General features: G+C 47.3%; 1 protein-coding gene across 3 annotated transcripts in view; it reads left to right on the top strand.

Moving 5' to 3' along the window:
• The window catches only part of Pkd1l2 (polycystin 1 like 2), an 89,237-nt gene that overhangs the window by 13,116 nt on the left and 64,073 nt on the right, over window positions 1-12,048 (top strand). For 2 of the 3 annotated variants that reach the window (XM_027410785.2, XM_035442704.1), the window contains exons 6-11: window positions 688-917; window positions 3,661-4,065; window positions 4,785-4,862; window positions 5,684-5,737; window positions 8,435-8,548; window positions 10,474-10,681. In XM_027410785.2, coding sequence (XP_027266586.2) covers window positions 688-917; window positions 3,661-4,065; window positions 4,785-4,862; window positions 5,684-5,737; window positions 8,435-8,548; window positions 10,474-10,681 — 1,089 coding nt within the window. Of the gene's footprint in view, window positions 1-687; window positions 918-3,660; window positions 4,066-4,784; window positions 4,863-5,683; window positions 5,738-8,430; window positions 8,549-10,473; window positions 10,682-12,048 lie in introns of all 3 variants that reach the window. The other variant, XM_035442703.1, reaches the window with a different exon arrangement.

Genomic DNA, 12,048 nt, shown 5'->3' with positions numbered 1-12,048 from the left:
AGATCTAGCAATGAAAGCATGAGGACCTGAATTTGATCCCTAATACTCACATAAAATGCCAGGCATGATGGCATGTACTTGTGATGCCAGGGCTGGGGAGACAGGATCTCTGGAGCTCACTGGATTCCTGACAACATCACTCAAGGTTGACTTCTGGCCTCCACACACCCATGTGCACACACAAATGCACACACAAATGCACACACAAATGCACACACACACACACACACACACACACACACACACACAAATAAACAATAAAATAAGTAATTGTTTTCAAAGGATTGGCAGCTGGCATTCATTTTCCAAGATTGATCAGTGCTACTTCTTTCTATATCCAAGATGCTGCTGAGTTGTCACAGTGTGAACTCCCCTGACACAGAGAGCAGGGTGGAGTATGTGACATATTTTTCTTTCCATTGAGACTGGCCTCAAAATCACTATGGAGCAGAGGATGGCCTTGAACTTCTAATCTTCTGCCTCCCCCTGCTGAGTTCGGGAACCACAAATGTTCACCATCACACTCAGTTAATGCAGTGCAGGAGATCAAACTTAGAGCTTCATGCATGCTAGGCAAGCCCTCTCCCCACTGAGCGACACCCCCGGCCCCGAAACTTGTTTTTGTAGAGCATGGGAGTTGTGGATGCTGTGTGATTGTTGAACTTGTGCTCCCCTTACCCCTCACAGTGTGTCCAGCAACGTGACCCACCAGTTCACCTCTCCTGGGGAGTTCACTGTGTTTGCTGAGTGTACAACCAGTGAGTGGCACGTGACCGCACAGACACAAGTGATGCTTCGAGACAAGATGGAGGTGCCCCGTGTCACTGGGTGCGCTGGCCTCTCTGGATCTGGAGCCAGCTTTCTCTGTCAGGCAGTTTTTGGAGAACCTCTGTGGATTCAGGTGGATCTGGATGGAGGTGAGTCTGCAGGATGGAACAGGTTGAGGCAAATTTGAGGATCAGCCTCCTCCAAAGCTATCTAGAGAACTGGAGGCTTCAGTGTCTTAGCTGCCATCTGTTCACTTATTTAATACCGATGGTATCATTTAAGTGCTTGACCTATAATGGCCCACTCAGAATAGACTCCATGTTAATTTGCCCAAAGTCAGAAGGTTAGTGAGCCATTGACAACCTCTCAAGGCTCCTTCTGCATGCTCATATACCATCTGAAAAACAGGACCTCCATAACACTTCCCACTGGGGAGATTCAAGATGAAGAAATGAGCCTGGGAGGGCCACCAGCTGGGCCCAAGCCCATCTCACATAGCCAGCGCTAACAATGAGTGTGGCACCATCCTGTGGCCGTGAGGCCTGGCAATATTCAGATGTGCACACTGATACAAGCCTGTCAACAGTTCTGGCTAGGGTATACTCAGATTGGACACAATGTCTTGTAATTACTCCTGAGGCCATTTTGATTGGTTACAACTTCTGCTTTAATTAGTCAAGGTTTCCACACTGATTGGTCACAGTATCTATTCTAATTATTACAGAAATCACTCTAGTTGGCACTATTCCTCCGCACACCCATCCTAACTGGCTGGTGTTTGAAGGGCTTCCGTCCGTATTTTAAGTAGCACTCCTCTGTCCACAGAGATCTCCTGCCTCATCCTCAGCAGCATTTTCCCACAAGCACGGTCTAGTTAGAGATCTGAACTGAGCCCTGTTGGCATAAATTATGCAGCACCAAGTTAGGACGATGGTGATGCTATGAGGGGAATGTTGGTGGTGTTGACAGCATATGATGACGATGATGGTGGTGATGGTGGTAGTGATGGTGGTGGTCATGGTGGTGGTGGTGATGATGGTAGTGGTAACGGTCATCAAATGGAAGGATCTGACTCAGTGTGACCTCATTCACTTGGACAGAGACTTAATGGGGTTATGACAGGCTCTGACGCAGCACTCATGAGGTTCATTTTTCTGCTCTTGTGTGCCTATTGCCTAATGAAGGCTGACACGTGCACCTGGGGTAAAGTAAAATAATCTTTCATTGATTTATTTAGTCATTCTACAAATGTTTTTTTGCGTATCAGCTCTTTGCCTCGTGTAGAGGAAGCAGGAATACAAATGAAAGGTAAAGGGCCTGCTCCTGTAGGACTTTATAGCATCGCCACCATCACCAAATAATCATCACCACCACTACCATTGCTATCACCACTGTCTTAGTTAGGGCATCTATTGCTGTAGGAGACACCATGACCACGGGAACTCTTACAAAGAAAAGCATTAAATTGGGGGATCACTTATAGTTTCAGAGGTTCGGTTCGTTATCACCATGATGGGGAGCATGGCAGCGTGCAGGCGGGTGTGGCGCTGGAGAGGGAGCTGAGAGTCTGACATCCTCGGGTAACAGGAAACTGACTGAGACACTGGGTGTTATCCTGAGCACAGGAAACCCTAAAGCCAGCCCCTACAGTGATGTACTTCCCCCAACAAGGTCGTACCCCCTCCAACAAAGCCACGCCTCCTAAGAGTGCCACTCCCTACGAACTTAAGCAGACTAATTACATTCAAACAACTACCACCACCATCACCAAACAATCATCATCGCCATCGTTATCACCGTCACCGCCATCATTACCACCACCAGTTCCTCCTCTTCCTTCTCCTCCTTCTCCTCTTCCTTCCCCACTTTTTTTCATCATCACACAAACAAGAAATGTATTTGGGTTGGCTTCTACTGGAAAGAAAACCATTTGGTTTTCTACATCACATTTTCAGCCAACTACAGCTATTTGACATCTAGCTAGACCCGTCATCTGCAGACTGCCAGGGAGGCCCCACTTCATGGAGAGTGGGTTCCATAGTGGTAGGTCCCAGAGGTCATCAGTGGATGCTGAAGGAAACACCTCCACCTACTTTGCTGGCAATGTACCTTGAGGTTCATTCCCATGCGTCAAAATCCCCATGTCTGCCCAGAGAGGCTTCTTTGTCAGTTTCCCACCCCAGGAGTGTCCCTGTCATCAAGATGTTCTAAGCATTTGTTATAAACATTTGGGTTCAAGGGTATAAATAAATAACAATGGGTCTGTGGCTGCAGCTCAGTTGGTAGAGTACTTGCCATCTAAGAAACCCTGGGTTTGATGTCTAGCACCATGTAAACTGGGCATGGTGGTGCTTGCCTGTAATCCTAACATTTGAGAGTTTCAGACAGGAAAAATCAAGAGTTCAAGGCTAGCTTCTGCTACATAGTGAGGTCAAAGCCAGCCTGGGCTAAACTAGACCCTGTCTCAAAAACAAACAAACAAACAAACAATTAATGTAAAAATGAGCAGAGCCCGGTGGTGGTGCAGCAACCCTTGAGTTCCAGAACTTGGGAGGCAGGCAGATTTCTGAGTTCTGGGCCAGCCTGGTCTACAGAGGGAGTTCCAGGACAGGCGGGGCTATGCAAAGAAACAGTGTTTTGAAAAACTAAAAACAAAGCAAAAAAAAAAAAATAGAGAGGGTCCAGACAGTTAAGAAATGAAAAATCACCTATTAAGTCAATACTCAGAAATAATTACAGTCAGCATTTGGGGGGTCCACCCTTAGGTATGTCTTTGAACCTGTATCTTTATATCTATCCCAGAATCTGACACCAGAGCTCAGTCTGAACAATCTTAGAATGCTAGCTGCATAGTTGGTAACAGGCTTCCTAAATTTTCCTTACCCCACCTAGGTGCTGGGGTGACTTACGCTGTGCTTTCGGGTAATGTAACTCTGGCTGAGTACACCACCCAGAGGGGCTTGAGATCTTACAATCTGACTCTGGACAGAGAAACCCAAGAGCTGCTGGGCCCTGGGAGGCACCACCTGAACATCCGAGTTGTGGGAAACAGCACTGCCTCCGCTCCACCAGTAAACATCACTGTCCACTTTGTGGAGCTGCTGTCGGGACTGCAGGCTTCCTGGGCTTCGGACCATGTGGAGCTTGGGTGTGACCTGTTGATCAATGTCTCAGTGGCTTGTGGTACCCTCGAGGAGCTGACCTTTGAGATGGTGGGCCTCAATGCAAACTTCTCCCAGAAGGAGGAAAGTGGTGGGCAGTCATCTGGGACCTACCACGTGACGATTCCTGTTGAAGGTACTGGGGTTGGTAGCACCCCCTTCCAAGGCCCTTTTTATATTTCTTATTTGGTTCCCTCAGTTTTTCAGTAACTCCTGGGTGGAGTGACAGCTTACCTGGTGATCCTTTCTGAGACCCTCCTCAGTAAGGGGACAGGTACTGTCTGTCACCGTTAGTTTCCAGCTGTCTGCAGGGGCTCTCAGCCTGGACACGTCCCAAAATTCTTTGATAATTTCTTTTCGTTTTTTTTTTTTTTTGTTTCTTTGTTTTTTTTTTTTTTTTTTTGTTTTTCGAGACAGGGTTTCTCTGTGTAGCACTCGCTCTGGAGACCAGGCTGGCCTCGAACTCACAGAGATCTGCCTGCCTCTGCCTCCCGAGTGCTGGGATTAAAGGCGTGTGCCACCAACACCCGGCCTTTGATAATTTCATATATGGATAATATATTTTCTTATCATATTCACCCATCATTACCCTTTTAGTTCCCTTCCGGTGCCAGTCCTTGTCATGGTGTGACACTCTCTGCCTACATGTATATTAAGTGTCATGTTCTGTCACCTGTGTGTCCCCAGAGCCTTGCCCCAGGCCTGGCATATCCTAGGACTCATAAGAGCTTAAGAGGGTGAGCAATTCCAGGATTGCAGTCAGGCAGCCAGATAGGCACACCTAGGGAGAGCTGTCTCCGCTGGTGTCACACAGTTGTGACAATGTCAGTGACTCTTTCCCCCTTTGTATTGCAGGCACCTTTCTGGTCACTGTGCGTGTGCGGAACGCTTTCTCAGACTTGAGCTTGGATGTGGGGAGCATCACAGTCACAGGCAAGGTGTTTGTACTCTCAGGAGTCCAGGGCACTGAACCTGCCTGGAGTCTAGCGAGGGGCTTTCAGACCGGACTCTGAACATGGAGTCCACGCCACAGTCTCAGAATCCTCTGGGTGCTCTAAAGACACAGTCACAGAAAGTACCAGGAAAGCTCTGGCTGAACGTGCACAGATACTTCTTGCCGTGACTCCTTGGACTGCACGGTGCAGTGCTCAGACATAGTTCTTATAGCATCTTAGGTATTCTAACACAGAGTTGACTGAGGTACATGAAAGTACAAGAGGTGTGCTGAAGCCTTCACCTCTCCTGTGATGGCCTGAGGGTGTGGCCCAGTGGTAGAGTTCTTCCTTAGTACACAGAAGCCCAGGACTCCACCCCCAATGCTGCAAAACCAATAACAAAAATACACAAGATGAGGGCTGGGGAGGTGGCTCAGTGGGTCAAGAGCTTGATGTGCAGGTGTGAGTGCCTGAGGTCAGATCCCCAGCACTCATGCAAAGCCAGGTGTGACAGCTGTCACCCACTGAGCCTTGTCAACTGAGTGTCTATCGCCTGAATGGGGTTATCCATGTTCCTAGGACCATTTGCAAAGACATCTTAGGGCGTGTTCAGCATGATCTTCTAAAGAGATCTTTATAGTTTTGTTTCGCTTTGTTTTTTTGGATCGGGGTCATACTGTGTTGTCTAGACTTGTTCCCTCACCCGACCCCAAGCTGGGACCTTGAGAATGTGCCACAGCTCCTGCATGACTCTGCCTTTGGCAACTTCTTACAGTATTTTCCACCAAAGCTTAATGCTTGTTCTCATTATGTTCACAGCCCCTTCCAGGCTCCAAGAGCCATCTGGAATGAAGGCTGAAGCAAAGAACGTGAGTATCTTTAAAACATTTAACGTCACAGAAAAAGACATCCAAGCACTTTACTTTAAGTTTTGGGTTTAGCTGATGCTAGGGAAGTTCCCAGGAATCCACAAGGATGGCCTCAGCTAAGATCCCTAGCAATAGTGGAGAGAGTACCTAAACTGGCCTTCCCCTGTAATCAGATTGGTGACTACCCTAACTGACATCATAGAACCTTCCTCCAGTAACTGATGGAGCAGATGCAGAGATGCTTATCCAAGCACCAGGCCAAGCGATAGGAGTCCAGTCAAAGAGCAGGAGGAGGAATTATATGAGCAAGGGGGTCAAGATCATGACCCACAGAAACAGTTGACCAGGGGCTCACAGACTCTAGACTGGTAGCTGGGGATCCTGCATGGGACCAAACCAGGCCCTCTGCATGTGGGGACAGTGCTGTAGTCTGGTCTGGTTGTGGGACCCCTGACAGAGGAACCAAGATCTATCCCTGATGCATGAGCTGACTTTTTGAAGCCCATTCCTTGCTCAGCCTTGATGAGGGACTGGAGGGGGTTGGTCCTGCCTCAACTAAATGTGCCAGGCTTTGTTTCTGAGGAGTGGATGGGGGTGGGTTGGAGAGAGCTGGGGAGGGGAAGGAGGGGAAGACGGGAAATTGTGGTTGGTATGTAAAATGAATGAAAAAAATAAAATATAAGAATAAAAGAATATAAGAAAAACATTTGTGGTTTAGGGTACTGACAGGGCTCCCACAGGTCCCCAAGCTGTCCTCCATTTGGAAAGAGGCCTGGAAGCATGTTCTCTAACTACAACAGTGTTGGGCTATAAAAATAAGACACTGGGTCATATAGGTAGGCCTTAGGAAATAAGTAGTGCATTTATTTTTTTTTTCTTAAAGAGGTGAAATAGGAAATCATAGGGGAAATTAGAAAATATTTCTAACTAAAATTACAATGGCAATACAGTTGATCCACAGTTGTGGGTGAGGCTGAGGCATCACTCAGAGGGAAAATCATAGCTGTTAGCACTTAACTTTAAGAAACAGGCTCGTGTTCTTTAGTGTTTACTCCAGAGTCTTTGGCTCCTTTCCCTTGACATTGTGCACATGTTTGCTGAATAACAAGGACCAGAGTGCTCTCAAATTGACATTAGGGGCTGAGGATTTGATATGGAAAATGCAGATGTGCTCTCTTGCCTCCATGAGGCTCAGAGATAGACACACAAGAACGAAGAAACTGAGAATTGTTAGTGTCTACCAAGAACCCATCAGGTGTGCTGATGGCAACGGTCAGAGTGTGATCTCCTAGATGTGCTCAGAGGTGACATGAGGACTGAGGATGGCTGGTGGCTAAAGCTCTTGTTGCACGGTGTAAGCGGGACATGATAGCAAGCTCCTGTAACCCTGGTGTTCTTACAAGACGGAAAGGGGAGATACGAGAATTCCTGGGAGCACAAAGGCCAGTTAGCCAGGCCTATGCACTGGAGACTAAGAGCCTGGGTCTCAAAGTGGAGGGCCAGGACTGACCCCTGAGGTGTTCTCTGAGCTCCACACACTCATGGCATGCACAGTCCATCAGAGGAGTTCCACTGTAGCCTTGTGCGATTCTGGGCCAAGGTGTGAACAAGAGGACCCATAACTAAGTTGTTTAACAGGTCCCATCAGCAATTGCTCCCAGAATTCACCTCAGGCCCACTGACTCCTAGAACTGACAGGATCTCCACTGTTGCCTAGCTAGCCCTCTCTCCTCTTCCTTTTGGTGCTTCTAGGAGACCATCGAAAGGAAGCTTCCCTAACTCTGCCCAGGGAAGATGTGGCAACCCTGGGAGTCAGATGTTAACAAATCCTCAGAGGGACAGAGACTAATAACACGGCTGAAGGACACAGGCTCATGACCTGCTCTGAGACTTGGCTGGCCCTAAGCCCTATATTCTTTGTTATTTTTCCTTCCTTTGTGTGTGCATATGTGTGAGTATGTGGAGATCAGAGAACACCAGGCATTGTTACTCAGAAGCCATCCACTTTGGTTTGGTTTGATTTTTGAGGCAGGGTCTCTCATTATCCTGGAGCTCATCACGTAGTCTAATCTGGCTTGCCAGTGAGCCTCAGAGATCCATTTGTCTCATCTCCCCAAGGCTGGCATTACAAGCACATGTCACTTCCCTAAGGGAGCTTGAGAGTTGAATTCAGGTCATCACACTTACGAAGCAAAGACCTTTCAAACTGAGCTACCTCTCCCCAAATCCCTCAAGGGATTCTTAACTGGTTGATTGCCCCCATCTTCCACATTCTCCTCTGTCCTCTAATTGAATCCCCTCTAATCAAGCATGGGCAGTGCGCTGAGTTTTAAGTGTCCATTATCGTCCCTGTCTTTCCTATCTATCTTAAGGGCACAGTTGGGTCTCTGTTACCATGTCTCCAGTCATCAGCACAGGCCCTGGCTCAGAATGGCCTCTGTCCATGCACTTTACTACACACTGAGTCTTAAATCAACACTGGAGACAAAGCTGTGTAGCCAGTGAGTCTTAGGAAGGCGTTTCCTCCTGAGGAAAGCCCCAGGGAAGAAAACCATCCAGAACTTTCTCTGCTCTGAGCCTCACCCTGTGACCACTGTCAGCACACTCAGCTCTGGGGTGGAGGATAGGTTGTGGTAGCACTCTACAGAGAAGCTGAACTACGCAGTATTGTCTCACTGGTGGTCACTTCCTCTGCAGGAAGACGAAGGGGACTTGAAGGTGTTCACTGAGCCTGAACTGTATGTGGATCCTTTCACTGAAGTCATTCTGGGCTGGCCAGATGATGACCCAGACTTGGGCTTCCACTGGTCCTGCGGTAGGTGGTGGTATACACTCTCCTGCCCCCACCCCCATCTCTGATGTGTGAGCATTGTCACGCCTGCCTGTTCTCTTCATCTGGCAATCATGTCTTCATCTGACACGACTCATGCTTGACACTGTCAACCTGTGTGTGCCAGAGTGTAAACCACAGATATGAGTGTGGAGGAGTAGCAGCAGACCAAGGAGGGATGATGGCCCTGAACACAGGTAGCATAGGAGATTTAAAAACAATTACACAAGGTAAAAGTCAGGCCACTTTGTTAATTGACACCATGCACTGGCAAATCAGGTAAGTTCTGTTACCAGATAGTTCCCCTATGAGAGAGAGGGTCATTTCCTCCTAACACACACACCATAAACAGACACACACACACACACACACACACACACACACACACACACACCATCTTACCACACATATACAAGCATTCCATATACACATAAAAATATACAAACACATACATACACCACACATACACATTCACACACACACACACAAAAAAAAAACATATATATATATATATATATATATATATACATATATATATATATGCAACATTACACACAAACACATACTACACACTGGACACACACACACACACACACACACACACACACACACACACACACACACATAACATACCCCTCACTACGGAGATTCCAGGTACCTTTCTTCAAACAAAGATGGTAGCACAAACTTCCCAAAGTGGGTGTCCTTTTTTTATAGGGATACGCCCTTGCTACACACTCGTTTTAGAAATAAAATGCTACGAGTGTTGCTTCTGGTTTTTGTTTGTTTTTTCATTGAATGACATGCCCTGTGTACTTGGGAGGTAGAAGGTGGAGGCTCAGGAGTTCAGGTTCATCTTCAGCTGCACAAGGATTCAAGGCCAGTTGGTGCTGTATGAGACCCTGACTTGAAAATCCCAAACAACAACAACAACAATAATCCTCTTCATGCTTAAAAATATTTATTTTTATTTTATTCGTGTGTATCCTTTGCCTACATGCATGTATGTGCACCATGTGTATGCCTGGTGTCCACAGGGATCAAAAGAGGGTGTTGAATCCCTTGGGACTGGAGTTATAGCTATGAGCTTCCTCATGTGGGTGCTGGGAATTGAATCCAGGTCCTCTGCAAGAGCAACAAGTGGTCTTAGCTGCTGAGTCATCTCATTTTAATGCCTGTTCATCCTGATTTTTCATAGTCATCATACAGCAGGTCACCGTGTAGTCATTGTTCACATCTGGGCCTTTCCACTTCTCTGCTCTGATGAACAGTCCTCTCAGTCTTCATCTTACATGGCTTCTTTCAAAACTAATATTTCTGAAAATGGAGTTACTGGGGCTTGTGAGATGGCTCAGCAGGTAAAAGTAGTTGCTGCCAAGCCTAACAACCCAAGTTCATTCCCAGGAACTACACAGTGGAAGGAAAAAATGGACTCCTTCAAGTAGTCCTCTGCCCTCCACATGTACCCAAGACATGTGTTCACACACACGCATACACACACACACACACACACACACACACACACACACGCACGCACGCACGCACGCACGCACGCACGCACGCACGCACGCACGCACGCACACATGCATGTGCATACACACATACATGCATGCACACATGCATGTGCAGGCACACACACATGCATGCATGAGTGCACATGCACACACACCAAGACCAAAAATAAAACATGGTAATTGGAGCTTGGGCATAGTGGCTCAGCCCTGTAACCCTAGCCCTCGGGAGGCAGAAGCAGGGAAATTATCTGTTTGAAGCTAGTACAGGCTGTGCAGCCAGACCCTGTCTCAATGAAACCATACCACCACCACCCACAAAAGCCTTGCTAAACCAGAAAGTCCATGGTATGTCAGCTTCAGGGAGGCTGTGAGTAAGTGTCTGCCCATCTCTCTCAGGACGTTGCTGGGCTCAGTGGAGTGACTGTGTGGGGAGGCAACTGCTCCACACAGACCAAAGGTTGCTGGTGCTCCCTCCCTCATGTCTGCCACCACTCAACTCTGCTGTCACCCTGTACTTGGCTATCCTACGGGGCCAGGAACTGGAGAGAGAGACAGAACGGTGCCTCTATGTATTTTCTCCCCTGGATCTTCAGCCTCAAATCAGGTGAGGCATGTCAGCATGTTCTCCATCAGCCAGCACCACTCAGAGATAAGACTTGCAGGGCAGGTCTCACCTGTGCTCACACAGGAGTGGCGACCTGGGGAATCAACAATAAATAGCATGAAGGGACAGCAGAGGTTTATGACAACTTCTCCATTCAGGGGACACAAAGGTCTTCCCATAAGAGGTAGAGCTCAACAGAGACTTGGAGGAGTCTTGTGGGAAGGAGGAGAAAGAGCAAGGCAGGGTTTTTGTTTGTTTGTTTGTTTGTTTGTTTGTTTTTTGATTTTTTGAGACAGGTTTATCTGTGGCTTTGGAGGCTTGTAGACCAGGCTGGTCTCAAACTCGCAAAGATCTGGCAAGGCAGGGTCTTGCGGGTCTTTTACCTAGGAGTCTCTAGGGAAAGCTACCTGTTTTAGGGTTTCTATTGACAGACCTTTCTGTCTGTCAGCCAGCTTCCAAATAACCACACAGAGACTTACTATTAATTTTAAGGCCCTGGCTGATAGCTCTGTTTGTCACTAACTAGCTCTTATGACTTAAATTAACCCATATTTCTTATCTACACTCTACCACATGGCTTGGGACCTTTTCTCAGCAGGACAAGTTCATCTCCTGCTTCCTCTGCATCTCCTTATGACTCCCTAGACTCCTCCTTTCTTCTTTATGCTGTCTTTTGTTCACAAGTCCTGCCTAACCTATATCTGCCCAGCTATTAGCCAGTCAGCTTTTTTATTAAGCCACAGTGACACATATTCACATAGTGTAAAGGACTATCCTACAGATTTCTATTGTTGTGACGAGACACCATGACGATAGAACAACTTGGAGAGAAAAGGGGTTATTTAACTTACACTTTCACAGCACTGTTCATCATTTAAGGAGATGAAGACAGGAACTCAAAAGGGACAGGATCTTAGAGGCAGGAGCTGATGCAGAGTCCATGGAGGAGTCCTGCTTACTGGCTTGCTCCCCATGGCTTTCTCAGCCTGCTTTCTTATAGAACCCAGGACTACCAGTCCACGGGTGGCTCCACCCACAATGGGCTGAGTCCTCTTCCGTCGATCACTAATTAAGAAAATGCCCTTCAACCAGATCTTATGGAGGCCTTTTCTCAGTTAATGTTTCCTCTGTTCAGATAACTCCAGCTGTGTCAGGTTGACATAAGACAAGCCAGCACACTGCCCAACATGTCTGAGCAAGAGGGACATAGTCACAGCTTGCATCAAAACATTATACTATCAGGAAAGAAGGGACCTCAGTGAGATGATTTAGCATTTTGTAGGAGTCAGGTAGGAGCTTGAGGCAGCTGGGCCCATCAGCCAGGTCCCTGCTGGAAGCAGATGACTCATGCATTCAGAAACTGATTG

The sequence above is a fragment of the Cricetulus griseus genome, chromosome 3, assembly GCF_003668045.3.
Source record: "Cricetulus griseus strain 17A/GY chromosome 3, alternate assembly CriGri-PICRH-1.0, whole genome shotgun sequence".
In the NCBI taxonomy this organism is placed as follows: domain Eukaryota; kingdom Metazoa; phylum Chordata; class Mammalia; order Rodentia; family Cricetidae; genus Cricetulus; species Cricetulus griseus.
The sequence above is the reverse complement of the archived record's forward strand: the minus strand, read 5'-3'. Positions and strand labels throughout refer to the sequence as shown.